Here is a 21,658-nt window from a genome sequence, read left to right as displayed (position 1 = left end):
AACTTTTGCCCACTGGCTTTGAAATGATTTCATCAGACATCTCAAGCAGATGAATGCATTCCTCTGGTTTAATGTTGCTGTTTATCAGTGTTGCTTGGCTTACAGGACCGCTGGCTCCACAATCCAGCTGGAATCAAATTAGTTGTTAATATGGTTGTAAATAAGCTCAGCAGCTGAATAGCTGTATATCATGTGTGCACAGCTTGATCTGCTGTAAAGTCTTAACATAGATTTTCTCAAGAAACTTTTCAGAGCAGTTTTTACATCAGTAAACCTTAAATAACTGCAGGTCTCTATATGCCTTTAGAGCTGAGGGACAGCACATACATGAATTCATAGAAGAGGCTTTACTAACTCTATATGAATGTTTGTATGGAAAACTAGCCAAGAACCAGCCCTGAGCAATAAATATGGTCTCCTCCTTCAGACACAAGCCACAGTGAGCTCACATGCTTTTTGGAACAACAGAAACATTGGGCAAACAGTAATTCCTCTTTTCCAAACTATAAACTCATTTTTCTTCACATCCTTCAATCTGACTTGGTATAATCCAGATGATTTTTGTACTGCTTAGCTTCCTTTGTACTTACAATGTAGTGGTCAGGTGCTCTCAGTTTGGAAGGAAAATCTATAAATAGACCTCTCAACTACCTCTTCCATTTACTACAGACTCCACACCACAAATGATGTCATTATTAATTAGCAAATAATTAGGATCTCCTGAATTAGAGTACAGTTGCCAATATTCTCAGCTTCATACCACTGAATATCTCCTCCTCTACTTTTTATCTTAACAGAAAAATTAATCTCTTATCAGTCTTACCCTGTCTGCCCCCTGAGTGTTCAGCAAACACCTGGAGAGATTACAGCTGTATTCTTAGAACTGTAGAACTTAGAACATCCCTTTTTCTCCAGTTTTGCATTCATTTTGGCTTTTTGTTGTTGTTGTTGCTTTTTTTCTTTTAGTTAGCTTTATGAACTGATGTTATTCCATTTTCTTCTTTCTATATGTTTTGTTAGAATTACCAGTGTGCTGCATTTGGTACATTTCTTAAAGTTTTTCAATCACCTTAATACTCACTGCCGTGGATTTCAGTAGCTGCATGCTTCATGTACTGCCAGCATTTCAGATCCTGTATCCTTCCTAATAGCAGCAATCTAAATCATTCACCAGAATGCTTGCAATCTGAGCTTCAAGATAACATATAAGAAAGACGGCACATATACCCTCTACTGGCCTACACATTTGGTGCAGAATAACAATAGAAGACAGACTAACAAAAAGCGAATAATTTTTATATCAGATATTCATTACTGGTGCCAAAATTAACTTAAAATCCCAACAAGAGATTAACATCACCCATCTTAGCCTAGCTAAATTCAATGAAACATAGTCACATAATTGCTCAGGCTGGAAAAGGCCCTCAAGATCATCAAATTCAACCACAACTTAACCACACTACCCTAAATCTAACAAGACTCTGCTAAATAATGTCCCTAAGCACCACATCCAAAGGGTTTTTAAACACATCCAGGGATGGTGACTCAACCACCTCCCTTGGATGCCTATCCCAATGCTTAACAACCCTTTCTGTAAAGTTTTTCTTGATATCCAATCTAAACACCTTCCCTGGAGCAATTTGAGACCATTTCCCCTCATACGTCACCAGTGAGAAAATCTAATAACCAACATGCCAGTGATGCATATATAATATATATATAAATAATATAAATATTTTCTCACCAGTGAGAAAATATAATGACCAACATGCCAGTGATGCATATATAACATAAATGAATGCAAGACTTTCCAAATCAATGTACAAAGTAGGAAAGAATGTGGAAAACAGTTAAAATAATTAGGTTTTGTTTTCTCCAAAATATTTGTCCATAAATAAACATATGTACCAGTGGATTTCTGTGGGCACTCCTAGACCAATTCTTGACCTGGCATAGCTATGTCACAGCATATAGCATCCTATGATATATGATTATCTTTCATAAAACTCCTCTCTAACTTACACTCACTTTGAGATACCAGCCGTAGTAGAAAACATTGAACACGTGGGTTTACTTACAGTTATGACAGGTTGCCCCCATATAACTCGTGTCATTACAGTCGCAGTAAAAGGTGGTCCAGGACTGAGAACATTTTCCTCCATGTTCACAGTAGTTAGGCAAACATCTAATTAAAGACAGTTTTTAAAAGGTAATTAATTATAAATATTTCATTAAAAATAAAACACACAAAAAGAATTGTCCCTCTTCCCCATTCATGGAAGAGTTTCCCAGAGCTGCATTGCTGTGTAGTACCTGAAATAATTACTATTCCTCTAATTTTTGATTCACTTCAAATGCAAGCACTAAAGACAACAATGTTTCATAAAGTCAATAAGCAAGTAAAGATCACTCTCCAAAAAAATATTCAACTTGTCTCCGCTCTTCAGCAAAAAGTGCCACAATGTGAAAGCAAAAGAGTACAAATAACAGGTGAAAATGCTCCTGAAATCTTGTTTCAAAGAAGAATCCCCAGTTTTCTCATTAAACAGGGATTGTTATTGAAATTAGGCTGCATTACATTTTGTGGCAATACAAATCTCATGGAAATCTCTAAAGTGAAGGGGAAAATATGCTTCAATTACGAGTTTTGTATTCTCTCTTCCTTGCTTCAGTTGGTATGCCTCCAAAGAATTATTACAAAACAAATTATTAAAAGAAAAAAGTGGCATAGAAGCATGTAACTTGGGATGTGAGCAAAAACAAAAGCTGTGGGAGATAAATTCAATTTCTAAGACAAGAGGTGAATGCTGATCTGAACAACAGCAGTGTAAATGCAGGCAGAATAATGGAGTTACACCAGCCTATGTGGTAACAGAGCTTATTGCATTGTTCATCTTTTCTTCCCTTTTAGTTTTTTTCCCCCTTACTGTATATTAGATAATCTCTTTTACACTGTATGCTGAGTAACTTATTTATACCGCTGATTCAATTGTGATGGGTAGATAGAAAACAGACAATCAATCCATCTCACGCATGTCAGCATTTCATGAGGGTCTGCTTGGCTGCAAACAGAACTTCAAAATTCTTTCAATAGCCCAGATTTTTCAACAATGTTAGCAAGAGACAAAGTCACTGAAGCTACCTCGGTTTGTACCAGCTGAAGACCTGACTTTCTTGTAGATTATCTCATCCCAAGCAAACATTTTTTTGCATTTAACTGTGCACGTTGTCTTTAATTGTGTCCTTCAACACATTTCTTTGAGAATCCTGACAATTAAAGCACACTTGTGTGGAAACAGAAAACTGGCATGTCACTAGTGGTCATATAATTACACGGATAAAATATCAAGTGAAAGATAATTTCATTTTATTGCTTAATCAATACAGTCATTATTTATTATTCAAATATTAGAGACGTAAGAAATTCAAGACGAGAATATGTTATTAAAATTGTCAGTAACATCTACTGAGGCAATTATAAGATACATTGCTTTTATAAAAATCAACTTTATAGCTTCCACTAATTACTGGGCTCAAATATAGAATGAGGAAAGAGAAGGTAAATGTAGGCCTAGTTTTCCTGCTCATCAAGGAGTTTCTAGCAATATTGTAAGGAACAACTGGGTGAAAACTGTGAGGTTGAACCTGAGCTGAACTGCAAGGGAAGTAAGAACGTGCATCTAAAAATCCAACTTGTCTGTTAGTCTGTAGCGTACACCATTTCTCAGGATTTTTATTCAGACACTTTAAAGGACAGAAGGGATGAGCAAAGCTGTTGACTTCGCTCATCCTGACAGAGTAATCTGAGAAAGGATGAGATTTTGGTTTTCAATTGTATGCTGGGGAATCATCTAGCCAGTAAAGTGACAGCTGAAGTAGCCCCTCTGCTGTTGCATCTCCTCTTGGTAATGGAGAAGATATTAAGCTATGGGTTATTTCTGAAGAAGCAACAGCAGCCTATGGGATTTCACAGGGAGGACCGGATGGTGCAAGATCTCTCAAAACAGCACCTTCCCATCTGCTTTTTCCCAGAGGCTGAAGAAGAAATACTGTGGCTCAACAGCTTTACAGTGACATATCTACCTATACATAAATTCTGCCTGGAAGAGATATTTGCTCATGCTTACACTTTGGTCATGCCTGCCTTTGCCCTCAGCATATTGCCTTCACTTCTACCAGCTCTTTGGTGATAAACATGCGTTTGTGTCACCTGCAAAAGAGAAGTAGCTATATTCACGTCATAAGGGTGCTGAAGACAAGAAATGGCTGACGTTTATAAACCGCTACAAAGAGATAAAAAAATACCAGCAATTTATTATCATCATAATCTACATTACTAGTGTATTGGACAAACATATTTTCTGCTTATTTTTAAGCTATCTCTTATTAATTAACCCCACACAGTAGAGCTAATTACTCATCATTTGTGGTTTGCCAAAGGCCCATATCAGAGGCTTAGCCACGTTTATTCCATTAAAACAACTTCCTTATAAAGGCTTTACAAAATTGAAGGTCACTTCTCATTTCTGTTTGTCTTATGAATGCAGATGCTCTTTCTTCCCCCAACAATGCATAATACAAGTTAAACTAGCCATGTAAGCTTTTAATGATATTCATAAATTCACAATTAAATCTTTTTTATTCCTTAGTCTATTTGCTTTAATTAGCACCAACCATACTGATCTTGCTTTTGGTCAGATAACTAACCCCTCTAAGAGCTTATGGAACAAATTTCTCTGCAACTCTAATAATTATCATAATCCCATTCTAAGCAAGCAGTTGTGTTCTCATTAGAAGCAAATTTTACCCTAATTATCGGAGAGGTCTAAATTAAGAAATAGCTATGATTAAAATTAATCAAGGCATGGATAAATCATAGGTTGTTTTATTTGCTTATTGTTCTGGATCATTATGTTGAAGCATTCAAATACATATATATTTAAAGTTTAGATTCATATTTGCATTTTAGTGAAATTAAGCAATTCTAGCAAAGATCACAGTAGTATCATAGAAAGTTCCATAGACAAAAATTTGCATCAAGCAGCTTCTGACCTATTTGTAACTGAAAGGAGCACAGAAATTGACTGATTTTTTGTTAACATGATAAATAGAACACTTTGAAATTTAATGACTTGTCTAAAACAAGTTATGACAGTCCAGAGACTCTGATCTTCCAGATTAATTCATAAAATATCTCATGGTGAATGAGTCTTCTTAAAATAAATAAATGAATGAGCCAAATAAAGTTTTGCTTCCTTCAGTCAAGCTAGAAAACACATACGTTAGCCATCTAAGGGAGCACTAAGCAAAGCCTACACAAAAGCATTCACTATCCGTAGATGAAACATCTCCAAAAACTTATGTGCTTCTTTTAAATTCAAAGCACAAGCCACATAGATATGAGAAGGCAAAATTTGGCCCTTTGATAGGAACGAGGAAGAAATAACAATGGCAAAATTACCTGAGTGGGAAGGCTGAAGGGATTCTACGTATTTCTACACTTGACTGGAAATAAAGCTGGTACTTTCAATAAGCACTGCACAGATTTTTTTACAATCTGCACAACACATCCTGATTATACCACTATGTATTCCTCCCAAATAAAGAGGAAAAAAAAAGAAAAAAAAAAAAAAAAAAAAAAAAAAAAATGAGAGGAAAAAAAAAAAACCACCCATAAAAAAAAAAAAAAAAAAAAGGAAAAACCACAAAAACCATACACCAGGGGGCATGCTTCCAATATTAAGATACTCAATTTGTATCATTTTGAGGCAACTCAATAATACTGTAACAAGAAAAGATACAAAAGTGAAAAGCATCTTTTCCAATGCAGCATTTGCTTTAAATTGTTGCCAATTCCCATCCTTTCAGCATGTTTTCTTATTTCAGGACAGTGGCTATTTCGTGTAAAACCAACAACATGGAATATTAAAAGTGATGATTTTATATAGTTAGCATTCACGTACAATGAAACTCATGATGTTATCACAACAATCTACTTTTGCCCTGATAGTGTCTTCCCACTAAATTCAGGAGATTCAGACCAATGACAAGAGCACAGCTTTTTGCCTTACTCTGCGGAATGGCGGATTTAAAATTCCTTGCCAGTGTACATTTTGGGTATAAGAAATGGATGCAAGGGAATTCCAAGCGAGTATTTGAAATGGAAAGGTAAGATGAAAGCAAAAAAATCCAACACTGACAAAGTATAATAACTTCAGGGATTTACCAAAGAGAAAACAAATGAAGACTAGACTGCATTAGAAAAGAAGGTACCCCAAAAGAAGCATATCCCATTCCTGTTTTTCTCTGGATGCCCATTTGTGGCAATATTGTGAGCTAGATCTCCTTAACTAAAGAGAACTACTCAAAGCAGAAGAGAGAATTATGAAATAGTAAGCCTCAAAACTTGTGTTGTTTCTTTCTTTTCTCTTGGTTTCTACACTATATTAATATAAGCAGCAAAGAATTAATGCTTTCCAGATCTGTTTTAACTCAGAGCACATTCTCCTTACTGTACTGTACTTCCCAAGTTCTCCCTCTTCATTCAGCTTTAGAAAACTGTACAACTTTAAAAAACTGTTGTGGCGTACTTCATTTTAAAAATTTTAAAGCCATCTCTATTTTTTTCTATAAATATATTATGTTAAGAAAAGTTAGAGTACAAAAAGAACAAGAGTAACGTGAACAAAGGACTTTTCTCTTCTGTGCTAGAAGTCATTTACTGTACCATACTTAATAGATATAAAATTAGCTAAAGCAGAGCATTTTGGATCATTAGAATAATGTGGCACAAAGATAGTTTTTTCTTATTCCTGAGATTTACAAAACTTTAATAACAAAACTTTTAAAATAAGCTCCTGCTACTGTTGGACAATTCGGTTCTCAGTTTCTACACTTGAATACCACCATGAGACCAAAATTTTGTAGATCTGAAATTGAGGCTAACTGCCCACAGGTACATCAGAACTGTGGGAGGAGGCTGTTCAGGGACTGATGCAAGTGCAAGGAAAAAAAGCCTGTTATCCATGCTTAGATAAAAGGCATTTTTTCAGCATTTCTTTGCTTTGTTGTCAGAACACCTACATTTTAATAGAGGTAAATGTGCTGACAGTTTGGCTTGGCATCAGCAGACAGGTTTTTATATGAATAAATCTGAAAACTAAAAAAAAAAAAAAAAAAAGACAAATAAACCGTCCTGTACAGACAGCTGTTCCATTTAGAATTCATCATTTTACAAAGCAAAACAGAAAAGCTATCTGCAAAAATCAAACAAACAAACAAGGACAGGGTATTTTACTATATATATATATATACACCCACAGTTAGCCTTTAATAAAGCATAAGATTGCACACTGCATGATTAACAGTGGGAGCAAACACTACTTAGGTCCCCCTAAAAACTTAATGTCACGTGCCAGTTGGATTTCAAATGGCACTTCAAAAGCCCTCTATCAACCTTCCAGCTGCCTTCTTTCTATACAGGGGCCTCAATCAGTGACAAAGCCTTTCTGCAGCATTAATGGAGAGGCTCTCCACTTCATATCAAATACAAAAGGTAAGTATCTCCAACTTCACCATCTTCCTATATCTACATATATGGGTCACATAGATACAGGAAAGAATCTATGAGAGCTGTTCTAGTTTTGGTAATTAGCCCTTACGGCATTTATTAAACACATTTCAAGGATCAGATTTTAGTTACCCTGTGCTGACAGCACATAATAGAGATTTGAAGTCAACACTATTTTCTTATTTTTCATGGAAAAAAAAAAAAAGTCAAACTTATCTAGAAAAGAACAGGACTAAGTTAACTTACAGCATATCCGCAATTCAGATGTAGGATACGAATGCAGCATATGAGTCTGAAGAACCTATTTTGCTCTGAAACACAGTATATCTACAGAATAGTGTACTATTAGTGGTCTCAAATCATTGTTTTCTGCAGATGGAGCTGCATGTATGAAACAAAGTCAGGGAAAACAAAAATCTTTAAAATTTACTCAGGATAAGCAAAATCGATTCATTACATCATCCAAATAAACTGAATATTAACTTTTTTTTTCATATTATAGACAAAGGACAGAAAATTGCCTCTTCTTCAGAGGCAGTTCAGTTTTACTGAAAACACTACCCTTCCATCCTAAAACTAGTGTGCTGTTGAGTGGATTTCCAAGACACACCCCCCAAAATGAGCAACCTTCTATGGTTTCATTCATTCATATGTTTGCATGTTTAATTGATGATGTAGGAACATACAGCAGGGAAAAGACACCAAGGGATTCCTCATCTGCACAGAACACATGTATTCCCTGCCCACTTTTTTTTCTTTTCCAATGCACATTTATCCTTACAAGCAAGTCATTAACATACTTTGTTGTTGTTTTTGTTTTCCCATCACATAGCATAGTTTGGATTAAAGAATTCCTTCCTTCCCTTCCCTTACCATTACTTTGCTTTGTTTTTAATAAAAAGGAAAAAGTAAAATTTTCTAAGGAAAATTCAATGAAAAAGAGCAATTTCCGACAATACTGAACTTGCTACACACAGAACAAACGATCAGTGTTTAGAAAGAACCAAAATAAGAAGGAGAAGGGGAAATTCTTTAAAATCCTGTCCTCAATTTCTTTCATTAAAATAGAAACAGAAAGGATCTTCAGTGCTCTTACGTGCTATTTGTAAACATGTCCACTGGAGCCTACATTTGAAAGAGGCAAGACAGACAAAAAGAGAGGAGAAAGATAATCATCCAAAGAACTGACACAAGATCAGACACACTCTAACCTGAATTATCTGACCCCATAGCATTTCAGTGGAATAATTAAAATAAAATATCCATATATTCCAGCATCTGGAGGTGTGCTGTTTCAAACACTCTACTGACAACGTTATAGACTGGCAAAATTAAAATACACATCTTAATTAAAATACACATCTTAATTTATCCATAATAATAATAATAATAATAATAATAATAATAATAATAATAATAATATTAAAGGGGAAGAATGACTTTTTTTTTTTTTTTTAATGTCATCAACTTGTCTTGGTTTTGATCAAGGAGTGGGATCTAAAAGGTATGACTCATTGTTATAAAACCAAAAAGGGAAATGTTAAGAGGATGAGGACCTTTTGGAAAGAGGAAAAAAAAATTGAGCTGTGAAATAATTATCATTTCCGCAGAAAAGACACTAAATACTGAAAACAGAAACAGTAGAGAGAATAAGAATGTATGAGTTTTTTTTTTTATTATTCCTTATGACATGCACTGCAGATATTTATAGGCTAGTGAACGTTATATCATGTGCTTACTTTTTCAGTCCTACCTTGGGACTGTAGTAAACAATTAAAACTCACTGGGCATAACTAAATAGGTTTTTTTCTCATTTGCATGATCAATTTTAAAAAGTCATATAAAGTTAGGTTTTGGCTGTAGGGCATACATTAAATCTTAGAATAGATCTGGGAAATGCAAAAAGAGTTTGTACTTTTATCGGATTTATTCTAACCTGCTTCACCTGTAATAGTAATTAATTTCCCAAAGATCCATTTTGACAGTACAACACATGAAGAAATATTAAGTTCAGTACTAAAAGAAAAGAAGGAAAAAGTCAGAAATTATTATTATTTCTTACAAGTAAAAACTGATAATAAAATCTAATGGAATCTACAAACTAAGTATGTAAAAAAGCAGGATTTAAAAGGTCACCTCTATTTGGCAAGAAAAAAAGAACACTTGAAGCTAATTTATTTAGAAAATATGAGGAACTTTCACAGATAAAACATGGGCAAGGATAAAAGGGTAGGGAATGAAAGACACTACTTTCCTCCACTTCTTTGTGCTCTATACTCTATACTCAAGTAGCACAGAGATGAAAACTCATGAATCAACTCAGTATTCCTCTCCCTAACGAAGTAAACTGTTAATGCCAATCCCATTGCAGTAATTATTATGTATACCACATACTGTTTTCTCCACTTGTATTTGCTAGGAGAATTGAAATATGCAGATGAATCTTGGTTTAATAAGGATGGCAATAGCAGTGTTTGTTTATGTCCGCCTGCTGATGCTTCAGTGATGAACACTGTCAGGATTTGTAAGGAGATGTCTGAGGTCAAGTTTGCATTCCTAATTGCAAATCTCTGGAATTCCCAGGATGCTCTGCAAGACACACCATCACCATGCACCACAATGGATTTAGCACAAATCCTGTTCTTTTTTTGAGCTTTGTGTTTCATTCTTGGTGGTGGTTTTTTTTTTTTGTTTTTTTTTTTTTGTTTTGTTTTGTTTGTTTGTTTGTTTCCCTTAGGCTGTTTAAGGGACGACAAGGTCTCATTGTTGTCCTTGACAAGTACTGTCAGTATTTGCTATAGTGAGGGCAGGGTGCCAGCCAAGTAAAGATAGGACAACAAAGTGAAAGCTTCATCAGCGTAAAATCAACACTAACTGCAGCAATCAGATTAAGTACCCATAGCAGACAGCAATGCATGTATTTATGCATTCATAGTGATCCGTGCCTAAAGAAAAGGAGGCTCTGACTACCTTCATACTTCATTTATGAACGACAGGTTCAACAGATAAATGCCTTTCTTAATCCCAAGATTATCAAGTCTCAAATACATAGGCAAAAATGGTGTATAAAACTTAAAACAATACAAAAATGGGTGTATCATGCTTCTCCATTTTCCTTAGTCCTACCTCTGTCCAGTTAAACTTTGCTATCAAAAAGTCAATAGCTTTAAGCTTTTTCTGACGAAGCTGGGAGGGTAGAATCATGTGAGAAGTCCAGGCTCTTTAACGGATTTCTCTGTCAATGGACAACCCAAACAGCATGTCCATTGCGATGCAGGTTGAGAAGTTCAAAAGCATTAATGAAACCAATGCCTTTATTAAGGATGTGTTTATTCCTTCTCTCTCAAAACCCTGATGGAAGCAAGATTCACCTAGCACCATCTTGAGGGGCAGACCGGACTAGTTTAACGAGAACTCATTGGAACTCATAGGAAACAAAGCCAGTTTTTTTCCTCACTACAGTTGTCTGCTGCAGGCTATCACAATTGCAGTCAGGGCTTCTAAAGAAGGTTTCTTTAGAGAATTTGGAGGAGCTGGTATGAGAAACCATGCCAGATCTCACCTCTTTAGAACTTCTGGAAACAAAATTTTCTCCTCTGTGACTAAAACTGCAAAGCAGAGTTTGTCCCATTAGACACAGTAAGAGTATTACATAAATGAACCCATGCTTTCAAGCTGTCGGCAACACCTCAGCCCTTGCTGCTGTACACCAAGGGGTCCATCTGCTATAAGAGCCTTGCACAGCCCAAAGGGAACATCTGTGCCATATGATGAAGTGCTGGAAAATGACTGTTTCTGGACTGAAGTTTAATGACTTTCTGGCATGATTTCCTGAATATCCATGACAACTCTTGAGCTGCAGCATCTCATGAGCCCACATTCCTCTATTTATTAACTGAATGGGATGCCAGCTACTGTAAACAACCAACTCAGCTTCTGGACTGAAGCTAGTATTTCCAGTTCAAAAATCTGGCATTCCAAACAATTGCTGAAAGGAAAATCCCAGAGCTTCTCAACAGTGTGGCCAAGTTCTCAGCACCTGCATATTCCTACCCATTTCATTTATTTTTTAATTGAGAGGCTGCTTGAATTTCTCCTAGGCTGTACCTTCCATTGTTTGTCATCAAAGATCTAGAGACAGATCCATGTGCCCACTGACCCACTGCCATGCAGAAAAACGCAGTGCAGAAAGAATCATTACCTAATAAAATGCACTGTCAGATTCCAGCATACTTTGCAATGAGCACAGCTATGACATTTCTGCATTGAAAAATTGAGGTAGAAAGAGTTGCCCACAAGAAAAAGAATGTTTTTAAAACAGTAAGGAGCTTCAGCTTCTCAATCTTAAAATGATTACCTCTCTCCAGACTTCACCTTGGGTCAACAATGCTGATGAAATGAGTTTAAGAGCATCTCACTGACCACCTGGCTAGCTTCCACCAATCTGCACCTTAAGGCTTCATGTATGACTTTTTGTTCTTTTCCTTTATATTTCACCTTTATATCATCTAATGATACCCATTTTGATGCAATGTAAGATTTGACTTGTGAAAAGCAGCAAATAGCTGTTTATTATTCACATCCTTCAAGCTCTTCCTCACTGCACAACTCTGCCTATATCTCTTCTCTAGGCAGAACAGCACAAGCCTATTTAAACTCTCCCTGTAGAGAACAGTTTGTGACACACATAAGAGCAGAGGATCAGTTTTAGAAACAGCCATATGACCTGAATCATAGACTTAAGAGTTGCACACAAAATCAACTCCAAGTGACCTGAAGAGAATATACTTCCTGAAAAGGGTTGGTCAGGCCAAGGCTGAGGTCAGTGAATGCATCCAACTAGATTTTTCCTTCTTCTACATCTAACACAGAGGTTGTGAAGGGATCAACACACAGATGTTAGCATCAACACACAGTCATTTGCTTGATTTACAAAGGTGAAGATGTTCCCATAATTGTTCAGTGTCTTAGTCCCTGCCTCCTCCTAACACCCCAGAAACTCCTCACCTTCATTTTTGACCACGCCTGTAAGAGGGACAGACATATAAAGTCCAAGACGATACACAATCTCATGAAAATAGAGTCAAGTAGAAAGGAATCAAGTTAGCGATCATCAAAGGAAAACATACAGCCTGGGATGAATCCTCATTCTAAACATCATGGAATCCACTAAGATGAAATCCTAAGAAAAAAGGAAAAACAAACTCGGCCATTCACAGAACATCACACTATAGCTACTAAAAAGAATAGCGTGTTGTTAGAAGCAAGTAGTGTTCTGGTCATTTATTTCCTTACACTCTATGCGTAACACATACTTCCCAAGTTATTAAAAAAATAAACAAACCAAAAACCCTCACCAATACCTTACCTGAGGTCTATCTGCTCCTCTTCCAAAGCATTTCCTTACAGCATCTGAGAGATGCATCCCAAATGAGCTCTTACAGGTATGCAATAAAATTCTGATTTGAATTCCTGACATATTTCCTACAGTTTTTTGGTGTTGTTTTTTTTTTTTTTTTTTTTTTTTTTTTTCCCTTAAGCAATATTATTGCTGTTGACATTTCAGACCCCCCTAAAGCAAGAACAAGCCACAGCTGTTCTAGCTGGAGGAGAAGCCTGAGCAAATGCAACGGAATCATGCAGAGCTGGAAGGGAACACAGGAGATCAGTAAGTCCATGCTATACCCCAAGGCAGGATCATTTATAGCAGTGTTTGCTGTTTCTCACAGATTCACCTAACCTGTTCTTAAAGCCTTCCACCAGTGTTGGAGACTTGGCGATCCCTGCAGGCAGCCTATGCCATGGCTGCTCTCCATACATCCAGGCTGAGGTGATCAGTCCCTTCTGCACAGCAGCCTTTTACCCCTGAGGCCCATTATGACGCTTTCCTTCAGCAATCTCTTTTCTGGTTAAAGAACCACACTTAATCTTTCTTTGCAGAGAATGTTTTCTATCTCAATTCTGTTCAGGCTCTGAATATGTTCACAAAAATAGAAATTTAGGAGTGAAAGTGCTAATAAACTGTAACAGATAAAAATAAAGATTAAAGACTAAAGACAGAAAGCATCATTCTGTCCTCATTAAGCTTTCTCTTGGTCTAACTTTTCCCTGGAAACTTTTTGGTTGGATATATTACTTCAGAAGACGCTCTCTTTCTCAAAAAACACAGTGCTAAGTCCCAAGAACGAGGGCTGTACGGTCCCTGTAGTCATGAACTTTATCTATCTTATTCTAAACTGAAAATAAATCTGCAAAGAGAAGTTCCATTTATACGCTTGGGCCTATACTAGGTGACTTTTTGTCAGAGAAGGTCAGTGTTGGACATATACTGCTCCAAAAGAATCCATAGATACCCAGACACCTCTTACCCTCCTCAGAAGTCTTTGAATTTGGGGACTTCATGGCACTTTCACTTCATGTTTCACCTCTACCTTGTTAGTTTCTGCTCTGTACCATGCTGCAAGACACTGTATTTTCTCACTCATTAATTCAGTGTAAAGCAAACACACCCTGCTGCATATCTGCACTCCTAATCAAGCAGAAATTCTGAAGAGGCAACAACAAAGAGAGAGAAAATGTAACATATCCACTTTCTTTTAAATATGAAACAGGCTTCTCTAGCTTAGTGGGATATTATCTCGTTTTCTCATTTTTTCTTTACCTGGGGAAAAATGCATTGAAAGCTCTATGACATCTAATGCTTCATAACAAGAGCAGTATAAGCACCACACTTTGCAACACCCTCAGAAAACACAGAGCAATCTGCGCATTTGGACAACCACAGCAAATACACCTACTATAAACAAAACATTGCTAGATGGATTAAATGCGCACAGGCAGAGGGAGTCATGCCATGAGGTTTACAAGTGCACTAGTATAAGAAATGTTATTTTCTTCTGCAGATTTTACTTTCCCAACACAAGGTGTTGGGAAACAAGAACTTTGCCTTGAAGGAGGCAGAAGGAATATGACACTATTTTTAAGAGCTCGCGGAGCAGACACAGCTTTGATATGAACCAACTGGGGATGCCCCTCTTCGCACAGGATGTGTCAACTAAGGGCAATGTGTAGCTAGCAAACAAGAAGGCTGCAAATCAGAAACAACTTTAGCTGTCATAGGATAAACATAAGTGGTGTTGACACTGCAGCTAGGGCTGGGAACAGGCAGTCTTTTAATAGGAGATAGCAGATCATCAGAAAGATGATGAAAGGCCATATTGACTGCTGTGCTGAACTCCAGACTGTTCAGACAAGGTCTTAACATCCCACTGAAAGCAGAGAAGTGAATTTTCTGTATATTATCTGCTAATTCCAGCTTTCCCATATACCTTCTGGCCCATTCAGTCAGGACCAGAGTGCCTACTGGGTGGTTTCATTCACAGGATGGCTGAGGCTGAAAGGCAATCCTGGAGGTCTCTGGCAAAGCAGAATCAGTGACAGCAGATTCTCTTGTGTCTGCAAAAGCATTTTCACTAGGAACTGTCTACTCAGACACCAATGGAAAGAAGGGCAAACTCTGAATATTCCTAGGGACAACTCCATCTCTTCTGTATATTCCTTGATAGCTCAGGTAGTGTCACAGCATTCATCTCCCAGAAAAAGCAACCGAAGGATGGAAAAAACAAACAGAGGAAGACAGAAGGCATTCGCCCAAAGTTCACTTGAGCACACATATAGTTCAAATACTTGAGATGAAGTGATGAGATTTTAAGTTTTAGTCCCTCAAATCGCTCCATTTAGATTAATGGAGGCTCGTTGTTTTATTCTGGGAATCCCAGTGTATGCATAATAAGCTTACACAATTAGATGCTTTCTCAAAAACATACTGCTGGCATCAGCAGTAGTCCCAGCTTGTCATCTTTCAAAATAAACCTGTTCATTTTCTTTTTAAGGGCCGGCACAAGCTGCAGTGAGCTGTCTAAGCATTGCTTTCGGAGCCCAGGTCTGAATGAGCTTGGCCTACAACTCTGTAACAAACAAATTGCTTTCTAAATAGCAGCATATTCCTCAAAGAGCTTTTTTTTGCACAGATAACTAAGACAAATATCCTATTTACATGTTAATTAAGAAACATAATTCCCACACGCGTTAAAATTACAAAAACATGTGCTTTACAGTGCACATAGCAATAAATCTTACAATTAAGAAAGATTATATTTCTTGTGGATAGTGCTTTTACAGAATTTTAACACTCCTTATACAATAGGAATGAGCAGCCGCATATTGCACACCTGGAGTTAGACCCCAACTTTCCTAAAAAGCCAAGAGCTGTTGTGATGGAAGGATGTGTTTCAGTGGGCATGGTGAGGATGAGTTGATGATTGGATTAGGCAGTCTTACTAGTCTTTTCCAACCTTAATGATTCAATGATTCTACGCTAGACTGGACAACAAGGCAGACTTTCAATTTGGCAGAATTCTGAATTCAAATCTTCTCCCAAATGTTTCACGTATAATTTGTTGTAACTAATTAGGCCATAATACAGACTTGTAGAACCTAGAACATTTAAAAATGGTTAGTAAGAAGAACATTTTTGTTTTCAGCCTTTTCCTGGATTAACTATCTAGGACTGAATTAGGATCAACTGTGTTGACAAATAGCACAGAGGATTTGTTTATTTTCTGTATTTTCTTTTAATTTTGTACCTCTTCCCAACTACTGCTGCTATGACCACTCAGGACTTCAGTTCTGCACCAGCAGTATTTCACCCTCTGAGTCTTAGAACAACTTTTCTAACTTCTTGAAATCAATTTCGTAACTTTAGCCTCTCTCAGGACCCTATCCCAGATTAGTGAAATGTGCAACATGATTCAGAAAAAAAAAATCCTCCTTTCTTCCCCACAAAACTGTTCCAGCATAATTATTAGAGATTTCAGGAAGGGAGAGCACATTGGGTGTTTCACTAAGTGTGAAAGCTGCAATCCCTACAAGCTTTAGCAATGCTCATGCCTTTCATTTACCAGGAGAATTTCTGAATTTCAGTACGGTACTTTCCTGCACTGCAAGCTTCTTTCTTCCCCTTCAGGGCAGTTGCACTGATATACTGAATTCAGCTGTAAAAGTATCACTTTTGTTAACTGTGACTCTAACCCTCTTTTTTCTTTTTTAATTGGCTCTCTCTTTTTCACCTAGATCATATAGTGGAGACATAAACTTAAGCCTATCCAGAGAATTGTACTATAAGACACCACTTAAATCTTCTCTAGACCATGTATAGTTTTTATTTGTGTGTGTAATATATTCCAGATAATCATTATGTAAAATAAAGACCCACTTTTCTTATTATGTGTGTATCTTTGCCTTAAGTAGTTTTATTGCATGATCACAGACTTACGATTGTCATGCTTAGGATACTGACGATATGGAAGACAGCTAGAGTAGCACCACTGATTTACACTGCAGTCCAGACCTGGTGACAATGAAAGCATTAAGATGCCTCAAAACACCTCTGCCACATACCAGAAGTCTTCTGTTTCAACAGATGAATTTAAATCAAATGGCCCATTTAATCTTAAACAATCTGTTCTTCCAAGAAAAAAGCAAAATTCTTTCTTTTCTCTTAATTCCTAGAGAAGTCTATACTTTTATATGTTAAATCAACTGCGTCTTGCAAATTCAGTCCACCATTCTAGGAACACTAAGTGCAATTTGCATCTGCCTGAATTTTGCCATAGTTAAGCTTACAGATTTGATGAGTTAAGCTTACAGATTTGGTGAGAAAAGCTGTGCTTCCTCTCAGATTTCAACTTATGAGTGATCCATATTAATATGTAACAAATATGAAATATTTCTTTGGTAGATACAGATATTTCATCATAACACTTTCCTACCAAATGCTCGATATGCTACCTGAGCTGTACCATGTTGACTGTATGCCATAATGAGGTATACCATCATTGTCAGTTGATGAAATATTCAACATGAGCCAGTAAAGTGGGGACACCGCCCAGAAGGCCAATCACACATCTGGGGTTGCATCAAGAGAAGTGTGACCAGTACGTCAAGAGAGGTGATTCTGCCCCTCTATTCTGCTCTCATGACACCCACGTGGAGTACTGTGGCCAGTTCTGGGGCCCCTAACATGAGAAGGACACTGAAGTATTGGAGCAGACCCAGAGGTGGGCTACAAAGGTGATCAGAGGGCTGGAGTACCACCCCTACAAAGGCAGGCTGCGAGTATTGGGACTCTTCAGTCTAGAGAAGAAAAGGCTCTGGGGGGACCTTATAGCAGTTTTCCAGTACCTGAAGAGGGCCTACAGGAAACATGGAGAGGGACTTTTTACAAGGGTATGTTGCAACAGCACAAGGGGAAATGGTTTTAAACTGAAAGAGGATAGATTTAGACTAGATGTAAGGAAGAAATTATTTACTGTGAGAGGGGTGAGACACTGGTACAGGTTGACCAGCAAGGCTGTGCATGCCTCTCCCTGGAAACATTCAAGGCCAGGCTGGATGAGGCTTTCAGCAAACTGGTCTAACAGGGAGTTGTCCCTGCCTATAGCAGGGAGATTGGAACTAGATGAACTTAAAAGTCCCTTCCAACTTAAATTGTTCTATGATTCTATGATATCTTCATTATAAATGTGCTATAATGGCTAACAAGAAAAACTATAGATGTTCTGCATAAACAAAAACAGCTACTATATTAAGATGACATGTTCTGATGAATCAAATAATTTTTCCTTCTCTTTCATTTCTCTCTAAAACTCAAAGCAATCAAACGTTGTTTATGCATAAAATTTAATCATTTTATCAATCTGCATTTTATTGGATTTGCATACTCTATTTCCTACAAGTCAATGTGGAGAGAGCCTCATGTAATTGAAATCATTTCCCCTCCAGTCCTTTCTATCTTTGTCGTGATATTTTCTATTAGCAGCTCTATTTTGCCTAATATCTGTAACGTTGGCAGATTAGAATTTTCACTTAATGTGATCTGTATTTATAAACCATTAGGATGAAAAAAAAAAAAAAAAAAAAAAAAAAAAGAAGCAGAAAAATATATTGGAATGATTATCTTTTCCTGTTGGGATTTCCTAATGCAAGAGCTCAGAGGCTCATTATATTGAGTGTTTTTTTGTGCCAAACGTGGCTAACACACCTATGTAGCTTTTTAATGCTTTTCCAGCTAGGTGTAACTACTCCTTGGCAAGTTCACTTCTACAGCTGTGTTAGTTTTTTTTCCCCTTTCTCTCCCCCCTCCTCTCCTGACCAAGATCTTTGATCTTCTCACAACACAACATTGTATGCAACACAATAGGTAGACAAAAATCAGTTATTGCAGAATTTGCATGTGGCTGCAGAATATACTTGGGAGACTTCAGGGATCAGCATTTGAAAATCTATATCATGAAAATCTGCCACGTGTCCATCTGAAACAACCTACCTCCAAAATAGTAGCTGTTCCCTGAGTAAATTCTTGAGACAGTGGTTGCATGGTTAGCAGTGGCAGCATTGTTATCCAGTGTCAGGGTAATGCGATGTCTTCTAGCGTTGATGCTAAGTGAATGCCAAAGCCCATCATGGAGATTGGTGCCTAGAAAAAAATACATATATGAAGGGCGATAATAGAAGCTCTGGATATTACTGTATACTTCAAATCTTTGCTTCCAACTTGTGACTATAAAAGTACAGCAGAATCCAACACGGTCAGAACTGGTAGCTTGAAAAAACTCTACTTCTGGAAGTAAATTGCCATAGGAGAAAAGGCCCAAGAAGGGGAAAGTTTCTGAGAACATGTAAGCAGATCCTATTAATCCAACCTGCTAGTTATACTGCAGGCACTCAGCAAGCTGGCAGGACTCTTTACATTTATGGTAGCACATAATGTTTTTTGGGATTAGGTCTACTTTGAGTATATTAGGAAAAGCTAATAGCTCATTGGAGTATGCAGAGCAGACTTCTGTTGCGTTTTTGGGAATAAGCACGTGACTGAAACTAGATTCAGTGAGAAGGTCATATCCTATCTTGGTCACTACATGAAAGCTGACAAGCTCAAATATGTTTCAGTAGGATCTGTTCTTAAAACCTTTTCTTTAAAACTTTCAGCACTAAGTTAGCACACAATCTTACTGGAAACATGTACCAAAATCTCTTATATGTTTTATGGATTTTTACATGGATTTTCTGAGAGCTTGGATTATTGCTCTGTCCTGAAACCTATGAAGGGATGTGGGAGACTACGGTACTGAGCAACCTCTCTCCCTGTTACATACTTATGCACAGTGTGAAATAACCTCTCTCCATATTCTGAAAATCAGTGTTGTATATCAGTGTTCTTGAAATGGCATCATCAAGCTAAAAAGAAACTCCACATTATCTTCTCGAAAGCCAGGAAAACCAGTGAGCAAAGTTATAAATTCACATACAGCAGTGAAGATCAAAAGTAACCTAATCACATTTCGACATGTGCTATCATCAAACTGCAGTCACTGAGACCAGGCTGAGGAAATTAGCATTTACTCCCCTCTCTAATTGGATAATTTTTGTTATTGTAGCTTTCAGAAGAAACAAACGAGCACTTAGTGACACAAAGAGGTGTGAGATCAGCTCAAAACAAAATAAAAAAATTGTGGGTGTTAAATGTATGAAAAGCCATTTCATTATGAATTTGGAAATGAGACAATTTCCAGAGAAATGGCTGCTAACTCAGACACAATTTTCATACAATAAGACAGCAATTTCCCAGAGAAATGTGAATGAGTTTTCAGCTAAAACAAGTCAATTTCGAAGTGAAATATGGTGGTTAAATTTGAAAAGATGTCATGACAACACAGGTTACATTTGGGTCAAAACCAGATCCATTCTCGAGCATGCACGAGTCTATTGTGAGAATCCAACATATGTAGGAGGTGGTATTTGCAATTTTTGCATATTTTCCATGTGTAAGTAGGCAGTTTAGCAGTGTTTTGGATGGCACCAAAGGCTGGGATCAGGTTCATAATTTCAGAACTACATAAAAGCAAATACAACCAAATATTGGCATTCTCTCTCAGCTTTGTCAACAGTCTCAGTAGGACCTGCAATAAAGACTTGAAACTCCATTTTCAACATTCAGTTGTGGCAAGCTGAGGTTTTAACAATCCACACGAATAAGAATAGATCTGCGGCTGCCTCATTTTCTTTTTACAAAAGGGAATGAAACGCACATACAGAACAGCTCATCTTTGACAGCTCCGCCAGATTTTCTCTTTACTTCTTTTAACAGACACATCTGTCCTCTTTAATTCTGCACTGGGAATATTTTAACATTACATATTTTTAAACAGATGTTCTTTTAGAAAATAATGTTATTCTTCAGACCTCTGAGTTCCATCAGCCTATTATCCATCCACATTTAGGAACCAAGTATTCAGTCTATGTGGTCATAAATTTCTGGGTCTCCCACTCAGTGTGGGTGCATAGCAGCATGGAATGTGTAAGGCCCTAGGACAGAATATTTCTCCTCGGGTCATCAGTAGGGCATATACAAGGCAAACTGAGATGGCAGCTGGGCCACGCTGGTGTACAGTCTGAAATTTTCTTGTTGTTTCTTAGAGCCAAAGCACAACTTCATGTTTAGCATTTACAAGCAACTTCTCCTGAATTTTAAGCCAGGGATAAGCCCAATCTCACCCACTTGCATCTCTCCAGCTGCACAAAACATCTTGCAAACTGGCTAAGGTGGACTGAGGAGGAGAGGAAGCCTATGGTCAGTCTTCCCTGAGCAGAGCATAAACGGTAGTATTCTCATACAAAGCAACAGTTAAGAGGAAGAAAATCAGCTCTGAAACTGTTAACTTGTGCTGAAAGGCACTGCTGCCAAACTGGCTCCCAGCTGACTTCAGCACAATATGAGGACAAGTAGCATTAAGGTCTTCATGTGACCTGACTGAAGAAGATTTAGCATGACTTAGAAAACACAGCGACTAAGATAAATGTCAAGCACAATTAGCCTGTAGATCTCAGGATGCCAACTTTCTATATTGAGATATATCTCAATCTACAGAATGGTTCTACCACTGAAAAGTGAGAAACGATTTGTAAACAAAGAGGAATGTACAGTAGTTCCTCACTTTGTTACCCTTTCTTCCCATGGAGTCAAGCTCC

General features: G+C 37.3%; 1 protein-coding gene across 1 annotated transcript in view; it reads right to left on the bottom strand.

Annotated features, from left to right (window-relative positions):
• The window catches only part of CNTNAP5 (contactin associated protein family member 5), a 145,259-nt gene that overhangs the window by 94,874 nt on the left and 28,727 nt on the right, over positions 1 to 21,658 (bottom strand). The window contains exons 7-10 of the mRNA XM_042877979.1: positions 18,957 to 19,106; positions 12,578 to 12,595; positions 11,678 to 11,732; positions 2,079 to 2,185 (exon numbers count right to left, since the gene is read on the bottom strand). Of these exons, the coding sequence (XP_042733913.1) occupies positions 2,079 to 2,185; positions 11,678 to 11,732; positions 12,578 to 12,595; positions 18,957 to 19,106 (330 nt within the window). The remainder of the gene's footprint in view (positions 1 to 2,078; positions 2,186 to 11,677; positions 11,733 to 12,577; positions 12,596 to 18,956; positions 19,107 to 21,658) is intronic.

Source organism: Lagopus leucura, unplaced genomic scaffold (assembly GCF_019238085.1).
Source record: "Lagopus leucura isolate 7727_CA_CO unplaced genomic scaffold, USGS_WTPT01 Super-Scaffold_100019, whole genome shotgun sequence".
NCBI classification, from domain to species: Eukaryota; Metazoa; Chordata; class Aves; order Galliformes; family Phasianidae; genus Lagopus; species Lagopus leucura.
Note: the sequence above shows the minus strand (reverse complement) of the source record. Positions and strands in the feature narration are given on the sequence as shown.